At 27.8% G+C, this 25,119-nt stretch overlaps 1 protein-coding gene across 1 annotated transcript in view; it reads left to right on the top strand.

The window, feature by feature from the left end:
- Upf2 (UPF2 regulator of nonsense mediated mRNA decay) overlaps positions 1-25,119 on the top strand; it is a 114,615-nt gene that overhangs the window by 66,004 nt on the left and 23,492 nt on the right. Inside the window, exons 13-22 of the mRNA XM_067271727.1 lie at positions 1,815-1,946; positions 14,796-14,888; positions 15,223-15,262; positions 16,433-16,497; positions 16,772-16,858; positions 17,428-17,503; positions 18,975-19,106; positions 21,091-21,197; positions 22,171-22,256; positions 23,750-23,858. Coding sequence (XP_067127828.1) covers positions 1,815-1,946; positions 14,796-14,888; positions 15,223-15,262; positions 16,433-16,497; positions 16,772-16,858; positions 17,428-17,503; positions 18,975-19,106; positions 21,091-21,197; positions 22,171-22,256; positions 23,750-23,858 — 927 coding nt within the window. The remainder of the gene's footprint in view (positions 1-1,814; positions 1,947-14,795; positions 14,889-15,222; positions 15,263-16,432; positions 16,498-16,771; positions 16,859-17,427; positions 17,504-18,974; positions 19,107-21,090; positions 21,198-22,170; positions 22,257-23,749; positions 23,859-25,119) is intronic.

Genomic DNA, 25,119 nt, shown 5'->3' with positions numbered 1-25,119 from the left:
ATGATGAATATCTCCACAGAATGTGGGCGTGGTCACTCTTAGCTTCATTTCTCCCCATAGACCTTACTGGCATGGGTGTCCCTACCAGGAGCTTATGCTCCAGCCTGCATTGCCCTATGGATCAGTAAAATTACTGGGCTCTCCCACCACGACCAGGTGGTGACCACGGGAGAGTTATTATTATTATTATTATTATTATTATTATTTATATTTTGTTTATTATAATTAAAACATGAAACTTGAGCTTTTATTCAATTCTTATTTAGCAATTCTATAAATTCTAGGATGATATTAGTATTTTACTTTAATATGTTAAAAGAAATTATTGTGTGACCCGATGACCACAGAAGCCAAGATGGCGTGTTGATTTGGTCACGTGAGCAGCCATGTGCATGGGCGATCGGACGGATGGAGTGAGAGACAGCTTGCTGGTAGTGACTCATGCAGAGACTAGGTTAACAAGACAACTGTTTATTTAGAGAAAAATTTAAAGGAAAATACATGGACTGTGGGAATCTAACTGATAAGGTTGATATGCATAGATATACATGCTATTGTGAATGCTGATAGAGAGAGTTTACAATAAAAACTCATGGTGATAGATACCTGACATAGCAGTGGGTCTTTCTTAGGCTGGAGCAACCTCTTTGACCAGAGTCGGAAAGTTAGGTGATGAGGAGAAGAGATAGTCCTATTTGGTGGCATTTAGTGTCGATTCGGTAGTGATGTTAATCCAAGGACGGGGCACTCACTAATTCTGTAGGCGATTGGGAAAATCCAATAAGGTAAATGAGAAGGTGAAAGAGCCGGGGTGAAGTGTATAATAAACCTGGGTGAAGACTGCACTATTGGGAGAACGGGCAATGACTGACTAAATTTTTGGTTTCTTGTTATATTCAACCAATGAACTTGAGACCATAGGTTGGGAAGTTATGAGAAAGCGTCACTTAGCTGCTGAGAACTTAACAAACGATTAACTCTCAGGTGCGAAAGTTGACAGTTATCTGACAAAATGGTAGTGTTAGAAGGTTATGTTATGATTTAGTTATGTAAATAAATTACGTAGTGCTGAGTCTCACAATTATATTCATTTGTTAGTTTTCATCTTTAATTTTTTAAAATGATTATTTTGATATTTACATGTAGTTGGAAGTTTGGCATAAAATTTTAGTTTTGTTTAGTTTGTCAACTGATTTTTGAGGTACCGTATTTTACGGACTATAAGATGCACGTTTTTCTTTGAAAAATTGCCTCCAAAATTCAGGTGCGTCTTATAGTCCATAGCGTCTTATAGGTATTTTTTTAAAAAAAATTGCGTAAAAATTAAGGCACATCTTATAGTCCGTAAAATACGGTATTTATTATCATTATCAAAGCAGTAATAGTTTTTGATGATAATGGTTGGTATTTACTATAAAAATTAGTTATAAAAATATATACATATAACTAAATTTGAAAAGTATTTAATCAAGAACTGTTTTACTCTGCATGCAAAATAGCTGTAAGTATAATACCTTCCTTGTTAGTTATAAACTATAACCACACTGCATTGTTATAACATTCTGCAATTTTCAGATCAGATATTTTATTTTATTGTTAATTTGAAAAACCAGATTTAATGCAGAATTGATATTAATATTATTATATATTATATACAAGTATATAAATTATTAATATAGAAACAATTCAGTTGTTGTATAAAGCTCAGAAAATTAATTTTTTCTTTTTAAAATGTTCAAGATTAAAAATGAATATATTTAAAATTTTATTCAATCATTTCCTTCATCAAATTAATCATTAAAATGATATTTCAGTTACTACCTCCAGATCGTCAAAAAGGATTAAAATCATTATTGAAAGAATATTACAAATCATTATGTAAGCACTTGGTTAGAGATCATAAAAATTTACAAACAATGGAAAGACAAAATAGAAGAATTCTTCAGGTATTTTAAGAATTAAATTCTGTTAATTAATTTGATTTTTATAACTATAGAGAGATTATAATTTAAATAATTTTTTAAAAATTAAATATATTACTTTAATCTTTAAGATGCAATAATTTATTAATTTTTGTTAAAAATAGCAATGGATTAAAAAATTTGCTTAGTTTAAAAACACTGTTAGATATAAATAAATAAATAATATCAATTAAAATATTTAATGTTTTTATACTTTAATTTGTATGAATAATTTATAAAAATTAAAGTATTTAAATTTTACAGTTCACTTATTAAATTATTATAAATTACAAGTATATTGAAAGATGTATGACCAGTTAAAATATTTAAATGGTCATCCATCCTTCAATATACTTGTAAGTTATAATAATTTAATAGGTAAATTGTAAAATTCTATTTAAGACAAGCAATTAATTATTGTGAAATTGTCACAATGCCAGTCTGCAATTTTTAATCATATTTTAAATTTATTTATCAATAATTTAAAATGTATGCTCTCCACCTCATTAGCTCGGTGGTTCTCGCAGTTGGATTTGTAACATTTACTCGAGGGTGAGTGCTGCACTCATCCTACATATTTTCATATTCTTAATGATTTATCTTGAGAAATTTTTTCAGATCAGGAAGTTTTGTTATGAATAATACACATTTTAATGATGTCATTGTTTGCAGATTGTTGTTATGTGATTATCTTCAGATCAGTGCAGTAGGCTATTTGTTACACTCTTGGATACTGTGTTCCTATTCTTTTTTGGGCAATATTCACACTTTTCTCTTGATACTTATGTTGCCTGTGAAGGATCTGGTCTCTTTCTCAACACTTCCAGGATTTTCATATGAGGATTCTCACTCATTGTCTATGAGAAAGGAGCCTACATTTTCTTCCTTAGACTTGTCAAGTCATTTCAGAAACATTTCATCACATTGTATAATGGTACATATATACAATACCACTTTGCAATTAGAATTATACCATTTTGAGAATAATAAAAAAGACAGTATTACTTGTGGATGAGTGCCGTGCTAACTTATCCAACATGACTGAAACAAAGGTGGCACTGAAAGCATTAGCAAGGATTAATATATCCGATTCCAGTGTCTTGTTGAAGGGGATATACAAGACTTAAATTTATCTTTGTATACTAGTAAATTTATCAATTAACAGGACTTATTATACTGGAAAATTATGGATGCAGATATTCAGTCTTACTGATCAGAAATAATATTTTTTATTTAGTTCACCTGTACACATACAGGTGAACTAAATAAATACATACATGTGTTTCGGACTTGTTTGTCCCTCCTCAGCAGGCATTCAAATAGCACTTTAGTTTCTGTATTTCCAAACTTCTTTAAAGATTCAAATATACTTGTAATCCATATTAACCAAATAATTCGAAACGTATACATTCTGGATTATTCTTTTCTACTTAAACTATATTTCCGAGGAGGGACAAACAAGTCCGAAACACAAGCTTAAAGTGTATGTGTACAGGTGAACTAAATAAAAAATATTATTTCTGATCAGTAAGACTGAATATCTGCATCCATAATTTTCCAGTATAATAAGTTCTGTTAATTGATAAATGTACTAGTATACAAAGATAAATTTAAGCTATGATAAAGGACACAAAGGCATAATAATGGGATATACAAGAGTTTGGCCACAGAACTTCCAAGAAGCCTGAGTTACAAGCATTTTATAACAAAAGATGTGAGTGCAGCACTCACCCTTAAGTAATGGTGGGTTAGTAATAGCTTGCCCCTGTACATTATATTTTTCCTGTTAGCAATAGAGTCATGCGTATCTAACTCCTTTTGGGAGAAATTTTGAATTGAAATAACATGACTTATGGTTTGTACCGGAGGTTCATACACAGTTAATCAGGGTTTCATGCCCCTAAGCTTTCCATATCTGGTCTCAGCATTTATCTAACTCTGTTCTTGAGATTAAGGAAGGACAGATAAACAGACGGATAACAGTGGGAATTTACAGGTCTACAATTTTTTCAAATTTCAGCCTAATAAAATCTTAATCTTTTCATTATCATTTAATCATTAATTTATTATAAATCAGTTTAATTAATTATTTGAAAGGGAAAGAAATAAGTGTTTTCCCTCATTTCAGTTGATCTAATTACAATGTCTGCAATTACTAAATGCTTGAACTTTTTTTATACTTACATTTTTTCCTTTAGATTTTCCAAGGAAATATTTTTTTCAAATATTTAATTTAAAAAATCATGGAAAAAATGCAATTAGTGCAAATTATATACAGTAGAGCGTCGATAAGTGGAACCAATTGGGGACTGGGGTCCTTCCAGTTAATGATTTGTTCCAGTTTCCGACTTTGTATGAAAAAATACATTAACCTGTCCGATGTTCAAATTTTTCTCCGTTGCGTATCGCTTCCTGTTGAATTTTTCTCCGTTGCGTGTCGCTTCGTGTTGAATTTTCGTCGATTTTAAGCCTAACGAAAATTTTTATAATAATCATCGAGGCTATCGTATCGTTAAAAATTATTTCTTCATTTTGTACAAACAAAATAAATATATTAAAGAATATAAAAAACATGAAAATTATACTTTAGAAGTAAATTTAGTATCAAAAACATTCGATTCAGCACGACACAGTCCGACTGAAAATCGTTCCACTTTCTGGCCATTCCACTTACCGACGTTCCACTTATTGACACTCTACTGTATTTGTGTAATGCTTTAAAAAGTAGTTTGTAGAACATTATACAGTACAACGTTGTATTAGTAGTTTACATAATTGTAATGGTAAATTTCAATATTATCAAATCATTACATATATTGTATTTTTAACTACCTGACCTGGCCACGTGTTGTTGTGGCTCAAAATGTATCTATTATAAATGTATAACATTTCCCCTATGGGGTGAATTTCAAAAAATCTCTTCTTAGTGTACAGTACATTCTCTTGACGTACCCTATTAAAACGCAATCAAAAACGTGTCTAAAATAGTATAATAAAAGCAGAGTTCTTCACGGTAAGCCATAATCCTGTCCATCTCCCCCCCCAGTGGGGGGAATTTCGACATGTATATTATATAAAAACACGTGCATATTCGAATGCAACGTTGTGTCAAAATTTCAAAGGAATCGGTAGGAACAAACGAACGTTATATTTTATTTATATAGATAGATAGAAAATGATCTGCTTCAGTCTATTCTCACAGAAAAGCATAATGCCTCACAGAAAAGCAAACTTAGGTCGTCAGAAGTTAGCGCCATCTGTTGGACATAAAAGCCTTAATCCATATATAAATATATTTTTGAAAGGGGGAAATGGTGGTCTTCACATATGCCACAAACCTTCGTGGGAGTGTATTAAACAACTTTCCGAAGTTTCATGGCAATCGGATAAATGGTGTGGTAATGCATGAAGGACAGACAGACACACAGACGGACATACATTCGTTTTTATATATATAGATATGAAATAGTTTATCATTGTTTTTTGTAACATGTTAGTTGAGAATTATTTTATAAAATTAAATTGCAGAAAACAATACAGTGAAAACTTGCTTAATGAGCACCTCCCATAATGAGTAATTTGCATAAAGAGCAAAGCAAATTGTAAAAAAATGACTTGCTTAACAAGTGACGTTTCACATAACAAGCGACGAGGAGAGGGAAATCCTGGATTGTGCACATGCTACATCAGTCTGTGTTTAGCACTCATTCCACTAGCATCTTAGTGTCACCTATGTCACATTTTTTCAAACTTTTGTTCAGACATATTACATATAAACATCAACAACCATAGCCCTTTATATAATAAACATGCCAAATGATATGCCAAATTCTTGGGCTATGTAAAGGCTATAATTAAATATTAGAAATTGCTGTATTTCAATTTTTTTTTCTGGAAATTGAATTTGCATTCCAGGGTGATTCATTCCATGCTAGAAGAAAAGATGATGATGATTCATGATCCTTCACAATGTACAGTCGAGTTAACATAAGTCGACACCTGGATAACTCGACACCATTGATTAAGTAGTCAGTTTCTGTAGTCCCAGCTGACTTACATAGGCGTTAATGTTAAAAAGTTAAAAAACTCTGGTTTACTTGACACCGTTTAACTTGTCACCACTGGATAAGTCGACATACTTTTGCTGTCCCACACTCTGATACATCGTTACCCCCTCCTGTAGAAAAAATGAATTCACTCCGCACGTGTGGTGTGAACTCATTTTTTTTTCAGGAGGGGGAGTCGATTTATTTATTTAATATATTTAATAATATAATAATATATTATATTATATATATATATATATATATAGGCCTCCTACAACGCGGTAGATACGTTCCTTGAAAATACCACGTTGTGGGAAATCGTGTTATAGGAGACACCAACTTAATACAAAAACTGGGATTTGGTTCTGAAAAGAGAAAAACTGCCTTTTATGGTGTAAACATTTTCATCATTTTTTAAATTTATGTACATAAAAACATTTCATAAAAAGCTTAAATAAAATTCAACATCATATAAAAACTAAAAAGATTATGATTTCAAGTGAAAATCAAAAAGTAACATAATGTTATACTCACAAATTCAGTCCTCATCGTCACTTATTATGGGTGTACGAGAATGTTTGACTGGCCTTACTTCAAGATCTGAGCTTGTTTCATTATCAAGTTCCACTGCACTTTCGGTAGGTTTAGGTTTTAAAAAATCTGTGATTAGAGATTGTTTGCTCTTGCTTTGCAAATCTTTATAAATTTCTTGATAGGCAGATAAGCAATTTTGAAGATTTCTTTTAAATATTTCCGCTCTCTCCGGCAGAGGATCGTTCTCTAAAAAGTAAGATTCCATCTGTTTCGCCATGTCCAAACATTTTTCTATAGTCACCTTTCAGAGTGAAGTTTTTGGTTTCTTCATTGAAAAAATCTTCAGAATTATCTTCAGTCGGTAATGTTTCGGATATAACTGTCACCAAATCTGCTTCGTTTATTTCATTTTCCATAACTAATTCTAGAATATCATTAACAGTTATTTTAGTGAATCCATCGCCTCCTATTGCATGTGCAAGGCTTACTATGTTATTATATTCATGCTGAATTGGCTCAACAACATTTTCCTGACTGACCATTTTCGATAATAAAGCTTTCCAGGAAGCATTTAGAGTCAATTGGCACATTTCTTTTAGGGACAAGCCGATAATTTCTACACAATTTAAAATTGAAAATTGTTTCCAAACTTCACTGACTGTAATATCTGTAGAATCTGTTTTCTCCAAAATTAATTCAAATGATTTACAGATATAGTATGATTTAAAAGTCGCTATGATTCCTTGATCCAAGGGTTGCAATAGCAAAGTGGTGTTGTGTGGTAAAAATGCAATCTCAACATTGGGATGATTTAAATCAATTGGATGCGAGGGCGCATTATCTAAGATTAGTAGGACTTTGAATGCTAAGTTCTTCTTTTTTAAATAATTTTCTACATCTGGAACAAAACAATTATGGAATCAATCCTTAAATAAATGGCCAGTCATCCATGCCTTTTTGTTGGCTCTCCAATACACGGGAAGGTCGTTTTTGTTGCACTGTTTCATCGAGCGTGGATTTAGTGCTTGATGAATGAGCATTGGCTTGGTAATAAAATCACCAGATGCGTTACAATATAGAAGTAGAGTTATGCGATCTTTGGAAACTTTAAAGCCAGGAATGTTTTTTTTTTCATTTTTTGAGATATAGGTCCTGTTCGGCATTTTTTTCCATGATGATCCTGTTTCATCAGCATTAAACACTTGGTCAGCCAAATAACCCTTTGTTTGAATAATATCTGCTAGTTCTGCTGGATATTTTTTTTTCTGCATCCTCATCCGCAGAGGCTTTTTCCCCTTGTATGTGTATGTTGTGCAATGAATGGCGTTTTTTGAATTTTTCAAACCAGCCATTGCTAGCCACAAATTTAACACTCATCAGGGTTTCATCAGCTGACGACTGTCCCATTTGTTTTAAATAATCAAATATTTTTAAGGCTTTGTGTTTAAGTGCACTTTTATTTAAAGGCAACCATTTCTTGTTCATATCTTCTACCCATAATATTAGTGCTTGTTCCATTTTTTACATTATAGGTGCACTCGGACGAGCAACATTTTTCGCAAGAATAGATGATCCGGATGCGACCGAATTCCTAATCTTTTCTTCTGATTGCTTAATCGACCGAATAGTTGACTCATTTAAATTAAAATGCCTACCAATATCAGCTATCCGCTCTTGATTTTTAATTTGATCCAAAATTTCTATCTTTGTTTGAAGAGTTTGTTTGATAAATTTCCTTTTTAACGATGGTCTTTTCTTTTCATTCTGCATTGTTATGGCTAAATTTTTTTTCAATTAGTTTTGTGGACAGTAAAAATTGCAAAAGTAACTTCCCTTCACTATGTTGTTAAAAATATACACCCAATAGAAGTTTATACTTATTTTGGACCATTTTTGCGGTCCCCACCTATTGAAAGAGTATAAATGATTGAAAATTTGGTGATATATTTGAGTGTTTACGGTAAATGATGCACATCTGTTTAAAAACTGATCTTTCCCTGAAACTTCCATGGGAATAACACACCAACATCGACAAACAGCTGTTCTCAAGGACATTTAGCTCTCTGTACACCGAACTGCAGAGCATGTCATGTGATCCGTTGTGATTTTTCTGTTATGTGAAAGATAATTTGTTTCTAAATACCCTAAACCGCGTTGTAAGAAAATTTCCGCATTTTTCCAACTGCATTGGAGCTAAAACGCATTGTAAAGGTACCACGTTGTAGGAGGCCTACCTGTATATTATTTTATATATATGTACATATTAATAAAATTGCATTAACATTTTATGTATTTTTATGTATAAAATAATAACAGATAAACAAAAAGAAAATATACAATCTACATCGTCTCGCCAGAATCCAATTTTGCATTTTCTCACGCTAGAGGCGTTAAGAATCCTTAGACAACACTTGTCAACAATTGACAATTGCGAAGACGATGTTTTCAAGGCGTTCATGATCATTGAAAAAGAAAGTCGAGACAGTTAAGCGCTCAAAACAAACAACACTAAACAAATTTTTCCGTTTTTCACCTACAGAGTAATTGTAAATGGAGGACATACACTCCACGACAAAAGTATAACCCACCCCCCTAATTTTTTCATATCTGATAAAGAATTATAGTTATATTAATATATTACTAATACACAAAATTTGGGTGTTAGTAAGTTTATTATACTACCAATACATTATTTATTAAATGCATAATTAACCAAATACAAATGATATTGAGTTTTGCAGTGCGACAAAAGTATAACCCAGGTAATGAAATTTAAATAAAAATTCGAGAAAAATATAACAAACAATAATCATTCATATAGATTAATATTTAGTAGATCCACCACTTTTACTTATCACCTCAATCATTCGGTCCGGTAAACTGTCATATAGCTTTTTAATTATGTCTTGATTTATATTTTGCCACTCGTCAACTATCACCTTCTTTAACTCTTCAACAGAAGTAAATTGTCTTGATCCACGATAGACAGCTCGTGATAAATTTCCCCAACAATTCTCAATTATGTTCAAGTCAGGAGAATACGCTGGCCATTCAAGAACTTGAATATTTTTTTCAGTAAAGTAGTCTCTAACTACCTTTGCACGATGGATACTGGCATTATCTTGTTGAAAAATGAAATTAGGACCAGCAATTCGCATTGCATGAGAGTTAATTTGCTCGTTTATTACTTCTATATATCGTTTACTATTTATTTTTCCAGAACAGAACTTAATATCCATTTTACCTGAGTATCCAATACCAGACCATATCATTACACTACCACCTCCGGCTTGTCGACGGCTCAATATAAAATTATCTTTTCTTAAATAGTGAAAATAGTAATTAAAACCATCAGGTCCATCTAAATTGAACTTCTTTTCATCAGAAAAAATAACTTTTCGCCACTTTTTTTCCATCGAACATGATCTTTTGCAAATTGTAATCTAACTACTTTATGTTTATTAGACAACGGCGGTTTTTTTGTTAATTTCTTACGTTTTAAATGTTCACACTCACGTATAATACGTTGAACATTCCTTAAATTCGTATCAACACCAGCCTCCGCTGCGATTTGTCTTGCGGTAAGCGTAGAATTGGACGCAACTCTTAAAATTGATCTTTCTCGTGGTGTAGTTGCTCTCGGTCGACCTGTCCTTTTTTTCTTACCATAGTTTTCGGGATCTTTTAAAAAATTTCGCACAACACGATGACTTCTGTTGATGATTTTTGCAATTTTGACCTTAGAATAATTTTCAGAATGTAATTTTTTAATTATATCAATTTCAGTTTCGTTTAAGTGTTTTCCCCGTGGCATTTTAAATAAAAAATGGACAATTATTAACTTAAACAATTTATTTATGCGTAAAAACTTACGAGTGACACGAAACAAGTATAAACATGAATTGACATGTCCAGTGCACTGAGCTGCTTGAGCCAATGAGACGAATGGGTTATACTTTTGTCGCGCTATCAAACCAATAACTTCGCCGCTGCGTAACAAAGCAACATCGGAACGTAACTATATATATACCATAGTTCTAGAATCAAGTGAACAATGCTGGCGCGTTAGGAATTTATTTACTTATATTTAGTTTTACCGTAAATATAAAAAATTAGAGGGGTGGGTTATACTATTGTCGCGGAGTGTAATGTATTGTAAGCCTATACTACTGTATAACTCACTACTGCATTTTATTAATTGTAGTTTTGTGGTTTTTTTTTTCCAACTTCACTTTAGTTGTCACATCAGATAACTCAACACATTTCCACTTCCCCTTGGGGTGTTGACTTATGTGGAGTCAACTGTATACTGTATAATTTTTTTTGAATAAATGTTATATGTAAAATATTTGAGTGTTTAGTTTGGCATGAAACGCATTATCGTATTAATATTTTAGATTAATTTATATGGGAAAAATTGTTTCACTTAGTGTTTTGCTTTAGGAGTAACATTCTGGAACAAATTATGCTTGTTAAACGAGGTTCTACTGTATTACAAATGCTTTTTTTATGATGGAATTATAAAATATGATTGATTTTTTTATTTTTATTTATTTATATTTATTTAGAATATAATTTATTTCATTTAATGTTTATTTAAATAGTTAATTTAATCATGTATACTATATACGTATACACGTAATTCATCTAATATTATATTATTTTCATAATTAAGACATAAATAAGATTTATGAAAAAGATTGATAAATATTATATTTATAAAGTGATAAAAAATTACCATGTTAGCTCGAATATAAGTTGACTACCAATTTTGGAATCCTTACATTTCTGAAAATAATTAAAATTTATTGGTAAATATAAGTTTACTTTTAATTATCAATTTTATTTACATAAGAAAAAAATTAGCAGTTTTTATTAAGAAGATTTGGAAAGTTATTAAAACAATACAGTAGAGTCGTTAATCCGAATCAATTGGGGACTGGGGTTGTTCAGATTAGTGATTTGTTCGGATTACCGATTATGTACAAAAAAATATATTAACCTGTCTGATGTTCAAATTTTTCTCCATTGTGTGTCGCTTCGTGTTGAATTTTCGTTGATTTTAAGCTTAATGAAAATTTTTATAATAATAATCAAGGCTATTGTATCGTTAAAAATTATTTCTTTATTCTGTACAAACAAAATAAATATATTGAAGAATATAAAAACATGAAAATTATACTTTAGAAGTAAATCTAGTATCAAAAATGTTCGATTCAGCACGACACAGTCCGACTGAAAATCGTTCAGATTACTGGCGATTCGGATTTCTGGGGTTCAGATTAACGACTCTCTACTGTACTTTATCACCTTCATCTTCATCAGAACTTTCATTGTTATCCTTCCTGTTTCCTATTTCATTGTCATCATATTCTTCATTCCCATTTATTTCTTTTGCAAAATTACTTTAGTTGCAAATACAAAAAAAAAAATTTCTAATTATCTGGGAATTGGCATAAATGAATTTTGGATTGTCAAAATTACTAAAATAACAAAGCAAATTTCATTTAAGGCATATCTAGTTTATCAGAAAATTGAGTCAAAGGGTTTATTTTATTGAGTCAAATAGAAAGAAATGTGTATTGGACATCTATATTATAAATGACAAATTGTAAGTTGTTGCTTCTTTTTTCTCAATATCAATAAAAAATGAAATAAATAAAAGTTATAGAGCAAAATTGAGACATTGTTCTATGAGTCAGGTGGTAGGCTGCCATATTTATAACACATCAGAGGAAGTAGGCTTCTTTGCATACTTCATGTATGTTCTATATTCTGTCTTAACTAAGCTGACAGTGACATCAACACTGATGTATAACAGCATTTGTATCTTTGCTATGTACTTGTTTTTAGTTTTCATATGTTAATAGTTTCAAAATAAATAAAGTAATATTGTAATAAAAATATTTTAGCTGGGACATAAGTAAAAACTTTAAAAAATTCACAAATGAATTTTTAAAAGTAATATTGTGTTGCTTATTGTTAATAATTTTTGACAGTTGCTTAATTAGTAGACTCGTAGGAGTAAAATAAAAAGGTTATCAAATAAAATTTTTGTAGGCATTATCAAAACTGACTAATTTTATTGAATATGATAAAAACAACTGGTTTAGTTTAGTTGATTGTTTACAATTGTGCTGAACACTTAGATGTAATTTCATAGTTTGCAGGGTAGATGGTCCAATGCTGCAGCATTTGACAGGTTGTAACTTAGCTGGCATTTAATATCATTGAACAATGAATGCACCGAATTTTAGTATCAGTGTAACTCTTGTCAGTTATCAAAATTAGAGAAAACTTTAATCAGACAGTAATATATGTTGAGAGCCAATTTTTTCTCTCTTAAAACTGGAAAAAGCATTAACCAGTACAGCTAATTCAGGCCAATACAGTATATAATTTATGAAATGTTAAATTTGTGGATTATATCTTTTATGTGAAGTAAAATATTGATTATGTTTACAATATTAGAATTTGTAAGTACATCAAATTGAATTTAATTTTTAAATAATTGTATCTAAATAAAATAATTGTATCTAAATAAAATTAATAATTTATAATAATATATTTATCAATAGTTACTTTTCAATTTGTATTTTGTGTAATTTTAAAAAGTAAAAATAGAAAACAGTATTGTTTATTTTTTTTAACTTTTATCTATTTTGTAATATATATTAAACATATTTATTAAATTATGTGAATAATATAAAACAAACCACACTGACAAAGTTTTTGGCTCCATTGTGGTTATATATTATTTCAGATTTAAAATTCTAAGAAACTGAAAAGATTTAGATCATTGGAAATCTAATTAAATATGATTATCATTAAAATTTAAAAGAAATATGTGTTAGATCAGCCGGGAGTATCGAGTTAGTTATCAGTCATGATACCACTTAGTCGGCATTCAAGCCTGGAAGGCTTCCCCACAATGTTGTAGGATGGTATTAAACAGTTAGAAATATTAACCAAGAAAAGTGGAGATTAGGCAATCTTGAGGTCGTCTTCTCCGTTGTCAGGCTTCTGACCCCAGATAGGGATGAAATGCACCCTATCATGCGTTAATTAACTCTGACGAATGAGGAGAGTACGTAAATTTGGGACAAGACATCAGCACATCTTCGAGTCATGGAGGAGACCATATTAAAGCAACAACAAATTTAATAAACAATGAAATCCAAGTTACAATGCTAAGAATATTTCTTACACCTTTCCCTAATCTTGCAGAGAGAGAGTTTACAATAATTAATATACTACCTCATCTTGAATATACTTGAGTTCCTGTTTCCTTTATGGGGAGATGAGACGACGATAGTAGCTGTAGTGGAAGTGTGGATTAACTTGTTGGCCACCTCGAGAGCTCACACCGGAGAAACACTTGTTAAACCTTCGGGGACAAAACCTCACTTTGGGATCTTGGAGAGAACTCTTACACTTCATAACCTTTGCAAGAACCCTGGATCTGTGTTTTCTCTGGAGTGGAACTTTTTGTCGAACTCCCTGATTGCAGGAAATGGTTCTTTATTCAAATACATTGAACCAATCCAAAGGAAGGGTTTTTTGTACATCAACGGGATGTTCGGGGATGTGCGAAGGGGTGGACGACCAGATGGGTGCTTAACTTAGGAGATAAGGGGTGTGAGAAGGGAAATTCAACTTCCTTTCTGCAAGAAAAGTGACAAAAAGTTTCTCTTTTCATAAACAATATGTGGAAGACATTTGCTTCTCTCACTAATTTATTAACTACAATTTTGAAGGAAAATATTATTTCAGCAAATATAGTCATTTCCTTCTCTTCATGAAGGAAATGACTTAGGATCTGTTATAAGAGCATTTCCCGGTTTAAAACAATATAGAATTAAAATTTCCAAATAATAAAAATTTAATCTTCTGGTTAAACCTCACATAAGCATACATGTATTAATTGATTTTAAAAGAATTATCTAAAACACATTGTTTTATATGAAAATTTAAAATATAGCATATCTGATGCAATGATGTTTTCATAAAATTTACTTTTAGATCTAATTTATTTCATGTGAATAAATATTTATAAAAATTATTAATATAACTAGTTTAAATAAAGTTTTTAATTTTGATAGTCTTTATTTAAAAATATGCAGTTTTGAAGTAATTATTCAAATAGTGAATAAATTAGATTAATTTATTTAGTTTAACTAATATTGAAATTAATTTTCATAAATAAATAAATATATTTATTTATTTAATAATTTTAAATATATATTCTTTTTAGACAAAAGGTGAACTTAATATGGAAAGAAAAGAAAAATATGAAGCATCTCAAATTGCTTTTCAGAAATTGTTATCAAATACTCAACAGTTTGCAGTATGTAATTTTTAAGGTTTTAAATTAATTATATTGTGAAATTTTAAATTTAACAGTTTTAAATTACTACATAATCTACTATTACTTTATATAGGGATTGAATTATCACTGAAAATCAGTTTTATCAATATTATCCAGATTTATTTTTGATATATGGAATTAGCTAGCTTATGATGTTTGTTTGATTGGTTAAATCCTTAACATGTATTATAAAATTTTTAAAGAAGATTGTAAATTTCTGCATTATTAGTGTTAATAAGTTTGATTATGAATAAAAATGTTATCTAAAATTTATTCAGTAAATGAATAATAATTTGATTAAAATTATTTTCAGGATATTGTAGATGAAGATTTACCTGAACTTCCAAAAGATGGTATGAATAGTGTTGTTATATTTCTTTAGAGACCATGTTTAATTAAACTATATTGATATTTCAATTTCCATTGCTTCCCTTAGTTACAGTCTTTGGGGGGGGGGAATAGTATAAATTGAGATTTACTGAAATAAACAATCATTCAAACAGAATTTCATAAAGAAATCTCTTTCTCAGTATGTAAAATTTGTAGACACAGTAGAGAACCGAAAATCGGAATCAATTGGGGACTGGGGTTGTTCCGATTAGTCATTTGTTCCGATTACCCATTATGTACGAATAAATATATTAACCTGTCGGTTGTTCAAATTTTTCTCCATTGCGTGTCACTTCGTGTTGAATTTTTCTCCGTTGCATGTCGCTTCGTGTTGAATTTTCGTCGATTTTAAGCCTAACGAAAATTTTTATAATAATAATCGATGCTATTGTATCGTTAAAAATTATTTCTGCATTTTGTACAAACAAAATAAATATATTGAAGAATATAAAAACATGAAAATTATACTTTAGAAGTAAATTTAGTATCAAAAACGTTCGATTCAGCACCACACAGTCCGACTGAAAATCGTTTTGATTACCGGGGTTCCGATTAACGAGTCTCTACTGTACATATTTATCCAAGGCAATATGATATATTAAAGTCAATGAAGTATGCCAATTTTTATAATTTATTAGTTAAGAAGCATTTTGAACTTGCTCAAAATCTTGCTCAAAATATCACATAAATTTAAATCTTAAAATTCAGTGCTTTCCAAAGTGGATGTTTTGACATAATATACCACAAATAGCCTGAGAAATATTGTAGATTTAAATTTATGTGATATTTGTTTTTATCAAAATCTGTTTAGCTTTTAGGCATAACATATGATCACTGTTTTTATAACCTAACTTATTCTTGGGAACTGTCATTAACCAATTATAAGTTTAGCATCATAAATTCAGATTACATCTCTGATACAATACAGATAGTCAACCAGAAAAAGATAATTAAAAAAGACACAGTTGTATTAGAAAATTCATTGTCATGAAAGTCTTCATATAAAATGAAGTATCATAAAGTAGTGTAAGTTGTATATAACTGAATATGTAACAGAATTATAAAATCACTGTTGAATTATAAAATGTAACTGTTTTGAACTCAAATTTATTGATTATATTTTTTAAATTTAGAACTTGCTTATCCTGATGCTGAAATTACAAATTTGGATGTACATAATCGTTTCAAAGATGGTGAGGTGAGTTTTAATGGAAAATTCATTTATTTACTTATTCATTGAAATTAATCATAGTATATTTTGATGAAAGTAGTCACAAATTATCATTAAGTACAAAAAATAATTATTTCTGGAAAATATAATTTATAAACTTAATATGTACCTAAATTTTACATTTATTAATATATTTGTGCTTAATTTTATTCTTATTGTACATAATATTATGTATAATTTTTATCATAAAAATATGAATAACTGCATTGTAAATCAAATTTTTTTTTTAATCTCTTTATAGTTCGAAGGACTTTTATCTGTTTGGGAAGATGAAGATACAAGAAGCTTTTATGAAAACCTACCTGATTTAAAAGCCTTTATTCCTGGTGTAAGAAAAATAAAATTTTTATTTCTTTGTGGAAAAGAAATCTTTCACTAGTGTTTTTAAATATAAAAGAGATATTAAACAAATATAAAATGTTTATTATGAAAATATTGAATAATATCTTTTAGATTAATTCTTAAAATTAATTTCTTAACTTTAACTAATGTTGTTATAAACTTTTAAATTATTTCTTTTCTTTTAATTCCAATATAATAGCTTGTATTTGCATATAATATTTAGTTTATTTCTGGCAGATCTGATCTGATTTGTTTTCTTACAAATCAGTTGGATTAGGATATATATATATATCCTAATCCAACTGATAAACTATATATATATATATATTTTTTTTTTAAATATAAAATTCAAAAGCCTATATTTTTATAAAAATTAAACTTAATGTTTTTTTAAACAAAATACCTTAGAAAGAAAATTAGTTATTAAAAACTAAGATTGGTAGGTTGATATGAATGTTTTTCTTGTTTGAATTTACTTAAATATTTATTTAAAAAATTTGATATTCTGATATTTTATTAGAATTTAGTAACTTTTTTCCTGTGTTAATTTTTCAGATCCTTTTCAAAGATAGTGCTCAGACAATTCAAAACCAACAAAGTGATATACAAAATGAAAACAACATTGAAGAAGGTTAGATATAGTATTATACTTTGTTTTAAATTTAATTTTTTTAAATAATGAACATTATTTTCTCCTTATAGAAAGAACTAAAACTATTAAACTTATTCAGATAATTATTATTAATTTTTTCTTATATAGAAAATGCCATCTTTTCTTTTGCATTTTTTTTCTTTCCAGATACACACATCTAAATTTCGTATTCAATTATTTTAACACTTAAAACCTATTAACCCTTTCATTCTGAGTGCTGTTTACTTACTGATTTTTATATATTGCAAAGCAAATGTAGGTCATTCAAACATTTACAAGGTCACTTTACAAACATTATTTTAAAAATTTGCCAAAAATCAAATTTTTGTCATAAATACATGAAAAAAGTTGCATTTATTAGTATTAGAAATTTTAAATACAATATTTTCTAATTGTTGGACTGCAATGTGAAAAAATTGTAGACTATAAATTTCCACTGTCATCCATACATCCGTCTTTCCTTAATCTTGAGAACAGAGTTAGAAAGATGAAAGACGAGACCAGATATGGCAAGCTTAGGAGCAGGAGGCCCTAATTAACTATGATGCAAACCAGAAGCCATGTTATTTCAATTCAAAAATTTCCCTTGTAAGATGTTATGTAGATGATTGGCACAGCTCTGTTGTTAAAGGAAAAGTATGATGTACAGGGGAAAGCCACTATTAATTTGAGGTGGAGAGCATATATTTTTAATTTAAATACATTAAAAATGATTAAAAGTTTCAGCCTGGCATTGTGATGATGTTACAATAAATAATTGCTCATTTGCATTATAAACTTTTTCAAAAAAAAAAAAAAAAGTCATTACTCACTCACAGCTTGGAAATTTACAACATTTTGAAGCAACAAAAAATTTTCATTTCTCTATTTGTTTTTCATACCAAGTCAGCATCACCATTAGAAATATTACTTTTGTATTAGAAAGTATATAGAACAGGATTGCTGATGACAATATAAACTGTTTAAAAAGTATTATCACACAAATATAGAAAAGTTATTCAAAACAGATCATTTCTGTATTAAAAACAACAGTTGTTTTTATAAAATATAATAATTTAGTACACTCAAACCTGTTTTTATGCGGTCTATTTTCGTGCGATGTTTTATTTGTGAGATTTGTTTTGTGTGATTTTTTGTGTGCGGTATATGAATTTCAATCAAATTGGTATACTGCACAAAAATAATTGCACAAAACACATTGCACGTATAAAAAAATCGCACAAAAAAGACCGCATAAAAACAGGTTTGAGTGTAGTTTCAATATTTTATCAGTATAAATATGTTTTAATGATGGAGTTGTCCTCGTTCTATAGTTTGTTGTATAATTTAAATTATGATTTAAAATTATCTGCCAGATAATTTTAGATCATAATTTCTAAATTTTTTAAAGTTTTTAAAGCAATATTTGTTGAAGTGCAAATTTGTAACTTAAAGTTTGGTAAACTGATAGATATTGCTAAACTGGAAATAGAAGAGGTAGAATTACTAGAAACAGAAGAAGAGAAGTTGGAAGAAAAGATAGAAATTCCAGCAAAACCAGATGAAAGTGATCTTACAGAAGCATTAATGCATGAAATGGAAGGTATATCTTTTCTTTACATTTTTTAAAATGCTATTAGATTTTCTTTATTATTTGGTTAACTTAATTTATATAGACTGTTTGAAAATTAATAATAATCTTTCCTTCTATATCACAAAATTTTCAAAATAAAATTATTTTAAATATTACTTGAAGATAAAATATTATGAGAATTGTTTACAATAACTTAGTTAAGATGATTGAATGACTTTTAACTTATTCCACATTGAAATTTTTCTCCAGTGCACACTGCTTCACTTTGAATTTTTGTCGATGTTAAGATTAACGAAAATTACATGTTTTAGGAAAAAATAATCATGGATATTGTATCATCCAAAATTATTTTTTTTATTTTGCACAAGCAAAATAAACATTAAAAAAATGTAAAAACAAAAATAATTATATTTTGGAAGTTAGTTTTAATATAAAAATTATAATGACTTGCAACATCTAGTGTCAAATATGTTTTGATGCAGAAACAAGATATGTCAGGTCCACCGGTCAAGGTCATTATGTTTCGACCCGAAATATTTCAGGTAGACCATGGGACAGGTTAAGTAAGATAAATTTTATAACAACAAATAAATAAAAATTGTCCAACTCCACCTGTTTTATGGTATATTAATCTACAAAGATCATCTTGAAAAGTCCAATATTCTAATAAATTAATAAATTTCACTATCTGTTTAAAATTATTATACTACTATAATAATTAAGTATTCATTAACACACACAATATTATTATTGAAAAATTCTCATATTTTAAATTCTTACTTAATTTTTCTTAAACTAGAGTCTAAATTCTTTGTTTTATAGCCAAATTTGAAAGACTTTTTTTTCCATGCTGTATTTGAGTAAGGAGGAGATGAATAATTAGAAAAATTAGTAATTCCATTTATTTCAAAAACAATCTGTTAATAATTTTAAATAAATAATTTAAATTACTTGAGAAACATCTGTTTAGAGTATATATCTAACTTCTGAAAACCAAATGCATGGATTCGTAATTAGTCATTAAATTGGAATAATCCTAAATAAAATATTCTATGCATTATAAAAATTAGAATTTTATTTAATCATAAACTGTAAACTTTCCAATATCTAGCTTATTATCAAACACATTCCATCATGGTATATATATTATTTAATAATTAGGTATATCTTATTACATATATCTTCATGTTTTAGCATATCAATTGTAAACAGTTATTATTTTATATATTGTATATTTATTTATTGTTTTATATCATTTTTGGCTCTGATTTTATACCAAACTCAGGAATTTTGTATAAAATCTAATTCCTGTTAAATAATTCTATAAAAACTTATTTTAATAAGTAGTAGTTTTTTATTCCAATATTTCATTTATTGTATGCTAGTTCAAGCTTATTTGTACTTAATGAGACAAGTTTTTTTAAATTAATATTTCGTCTTTGCAGTTATTGAATTCCTTAGATATATGATGGATGCATATATTTTCCATTAAAAAATAATGATACTGATTAAGGATGGTTCTAAAAATTTAGTTGTTAACCAGACTGCAATATATACAATTTGTCACAATTTAGATTTAAAATTAATAAAAGTAGTTGATTTTTTCATATTAACATTTTCCAATGGTTTAAAGTTATTCAAAATATTTTTTCCTAAGACAGAATTTTGTTCACTGAAGTTAAAATATCAAATTTCAGAAATTTTTTTAATAGAGTATTTTCAAATTTGAAGATATAAATAAATATAAAATTAATATTTTCTATAAAAACATACATGCATTTTTTGCACAAAATGAATAGAAATAGTTATAAGTATTAATGCAGTTTTTATACTTATAATTTTAAGAGTTTAAACTTTAAAGTTTAAGTAATCTAGATTTTATAAAATTAAAAAAAAAAAAAAAGTGAACTAAATAACATTTTTGAAGATCTTGTAACTGACATTGATTTTTCAATATATGTAAGAATTAATACCGTTTTATTTATCCTTTCAGAACCTGAAGAGGAAGGAAGTTCTGTTGCAAGTACAACTAATCGATTATTGTTAGATGGGTATTTAGCAACATTATTAAATTGTGTCAATAGAGAAATGATAGATCAGGTAAATAAGAAATTTTTCTGTTTTTCTGATAAATTTATTTTAATTTAGCAATAAAATGCAGCATTTTAATAATGTATATCAATTGTTTTTGGATAATCAAAGTTATAAGAAAAGTCAACTCAAAAACCTGATTTATAGTTAAAGCCAAATTATCTGGCTATAGTATAGCTATGTAATATGGCTATCTAGCCCAGTTTGGTAGTTTGTTTGGTTTCAAATATAAGAAAGAGAGATAAACACAGAAATGCATAATTTAATATAATAATAAAGCTATATTGGCTTCACTAATTCACTTGGCTCACTCACTGACATGAAACATTTGAATAGAAGCACACTTTTCTTAAAGGAAAGGAAACATCAAGTATGTTATCAGAAAAATCTAAAAATGTTTTTGATCCTACAAGTTCATGTCCTCAATGCTCATAGAAAACCACAGCATCCACATAATTGATTAAGTGCCATGTACCTATTTTTTTAAAAAAGTTTCTAACTATTTTAAATTACAACATTTTCTTTTGTCTTTGTTTTTATTTTTTATTACTTAAAAGTTATTTAATTAGTTATACAAAAACAGTATTAGTTATATAAATAAAGGATTATTATGAAATACAACACAGAAGTGGAAATTAACAGAAAACTCTGAGGTTAGACTGTTGAATACAGACAGGGGTTATATATGTTACTGTATCAATTAATTTTGTGTATTCTGCAATTATTTATAACAAAGAAAAACTAAGTAATGCAATTCATCAATTGCTAATTATGAGTTGATGGTAATTGTTTTATTACACACACACATAGTATATATATATCTGAATTAAAACATGAAAATATTTAATATTTTTGATTTTTCTCAATTTTATTTATTTATTTATTTATTTTTGAGAGAGAAAATTAAGTTGTCAATATAAAACTGAATATGTTAACTTCTTGTGGTTGTCTTGTTTATATAATTTTATGTGTTGTTTTTTAGGCAGCTGTAGATTTTTGTATGAATTTGAATACGAAACCAAATCGAAGAAAATTAGTAAGAGCATTATTTCTTGTACCAAGGACAAGGTAAGTATGTATATTTTATATTGGTTGTGTAAAAGTTATTATTTCAGTTCATCATTGAATACTTTTGACAGAAAAGACAAAAATTGTTAATAAATTTTTCATTGAAAAGAATAACTTTAGCATTTGTACAATTAATATTAAAATAAATTAAATCTCATATAGCACACATACTCTTTTTAACACTTAAGACTTTACATACATAAATTCTTAAATATTAACCTAGGAATAAACAACATTGTTTTTTGTGAAAGAAACAGTGCCTGTCATGATTAGTTTCATTGATTATGTAAGTAGAATTCTATTGTAACAAACTTTTTCAAAAATATTTAAATAATATGTATATTGATGATTTAAAAAATTTTTTTTGTGTAGAGAAACAAGAATTAGAAATAAAACAGCACTGATATTTTGCATTTTATGAAACTTATTTTTATGCACCAAATTATATTTCAAAAATTTTTAGTTTTGCACTTTTTTCATAAACATCAAAATCAATAAGCAAGTGAAATAGTGAGAATAAAACATACTTTAATAAAATTTTGATTATGATTTAATGAATGATTTGATTTTTGTTTTATTTGTGTATCTTTCTATAGTTTTAACACACATCAGTTACTATAAATTTAAATAGTTTTAATCGAAAAATTTAAATATCAGAGTTACTCAGTTTTACTTAAAGATATTGTAAATTATATAGAGAATGAAACTTTGTGTTTTCCATTTCACCCCTCTATTTTGTATCTTAAAATTCTTTTGATTAATAATGTTAATTTTTTAATATTTTTCTGAATTTATTTATGATGATATGGTATGAAAAGAAAGCATATACTTTAAGAATTTTTAATTTTACATAATAAACTAAATATTTAAAAATGAATTTGAGAATTAATTTGTTTTTTGACAGAATTCTATAAACATATATGATTTGTAACACAGATTCAAGAAGAAAATTATTCATATGAAAAAAAAAAATTAGAAATTTCTATAAATGAAGTTTCATTAATAGGAAAAAAACTTTATTTATAGAAATTTCTAATTTTTTTTTAAAATTACAAATTTCTATAAAAAATCTTTTTAAATACAAAATGAATGGGTTATAAAATTTATATTACAATATTATTTCTAATATTTAAATATTAATCATAATTTACTATTTTTAATCTGACAAGCTTTTATTTTCTGTTCTGTTTAAAAAAAAAATTATTATAAATGAATAAAAGACTTAATATTTCAGTTATACTTTAGTTTTAAATAATTATTTTTAGTTGAAAAACTTTTAATAAATCAGATTGTTTTGAAATTGTATGAAGTAAGAAATGATAATCTGATAACTGATTTGATTATTTAATAATCTTTTTAAAGGATTATATTAATTGTTTACAAATTTGTAGTACTCATAGTATTCATTGTAATTCATATTCTTTTAAATTATAAATTAATTGTATGAATTATAATCTGTTCTTAAAATAATAATTTTTTAAATAATTTTTCAGGCTAGATCTACTTCCATTTTATGCCCGTTTTGTAGCTATTCTTTATCCATGTATGCCAGATGTTGCAAATGATTTAGTTGCTATGCTAAAACAAGATTTTAAGTTTCATGTATGTAATATATTTTATATTTATAAATGTTACTTTATTTAAATGAATAAAGTATTTTTAAAATGAATTTTGATAAATATTGAATTAAGAAACATCATTTATTTTTGCTCTTAACTTTTGTAATTCCTTGACTCTCATTTAATTATTTGGGTTAATTAGTTTTTTGACTCATAAAAGGACACTTCACAACTTGTTAAGAACAAACTACATAAAATATTTTAATTTCAGTTTCTCAATATGATTTAATGTACATGTTGAATATTCAATATTTATCTTAATGAAATTTATGGGTAGCAAGATTTTTGGAAATTTAAAACTTTCTCTAATATGATGGATATTCTCTATTCCAAATTTCCATCTGAATTTGATTTTGAGTCTCCTACATGCTATAGGCTACCACCTTAACCATTTGGCCATCCAATGCAGAGTTGGTAAGGGACAGTCATGGAATTTAAAACAAAAATTTGAGTAGGAATGCTGTATATATAAAATAAATCTATTATATCTTAAATATTCAACTAAAATTTTTTTATACTGAGCAAGGTTTGTCTTTACAAACCCTTAAAAGTCTTAAAAAGTGTTTTTGTGGTGTTTAAAAAGTGTTTTTTCAAAAATCATTAAAAAAGTCTTTAAAAATGCTTAATTTTTTATTGCTGACTCAAAAACAATTATGGGAAAATACAGTATTTCTTTATAAAAATTATTCTCTTCTGACCATCAGAAAACAGAACTGAATATCTTAATCATGACTGATGGTTTAAAGCTGGAGTGATGTATTGATGAGTTGTTTATTTGAATGACTCATTAACAAATCACCCCAAATTCATCGATTCTTCAAATTCCATTTGGTTGGTTGTTTATCTATCAAAATGCCTGGAAAATGTATGTTTAATTAATGAAATTTGGAGTAATTATCAAAAGTACAAAGGATAGATTGTTTCAGTTTCTAATAACAAACATGAGGCATGAGGAATATGTAAAAATGTAGATACATCTCAAGTGAGAGAATCAACCTTGAAAGTGCATCAGAAAGATATGTGCCTGTCTTGTCTTTCTCTTTTGAGTGAAATGAGACAGATTAGTGACAGTAAATCTGTATTTAATAAACCACTATTAGGACTTGAAATTTATGGTTGTGAGATCCCCATTGATTAGAAAACTGTCTGGTGAGTAAAGAATATCTCAAAACGTTTTTTACTATCAGTCCAAAGTTTTTTATTTATGATAGTCATAATAATAATAAATAAATTAATTAATTAAT

The sequence above is a fragment of the Centruroides vittatus genome, unplaced genomic scaffold (genome assembly GCF_030686945.1).
Source record: "Centruroides vittatus isolate TY-2023 unplaced genomic scaffold, ASM3068694v2 contig_400, whole genome shotgun sequence".
NCBI classification, from domain to species: Eukaryota; Metazoa; Arthropoda; class Arachnida; order Scorpiones; family Buthidae; genus Centruroides; species Centruroides vittatus.
Note: the sequence above shows the minus strand (reverse complement) of the source record. Positions and strands in the feature narration are given on the sequence as shown.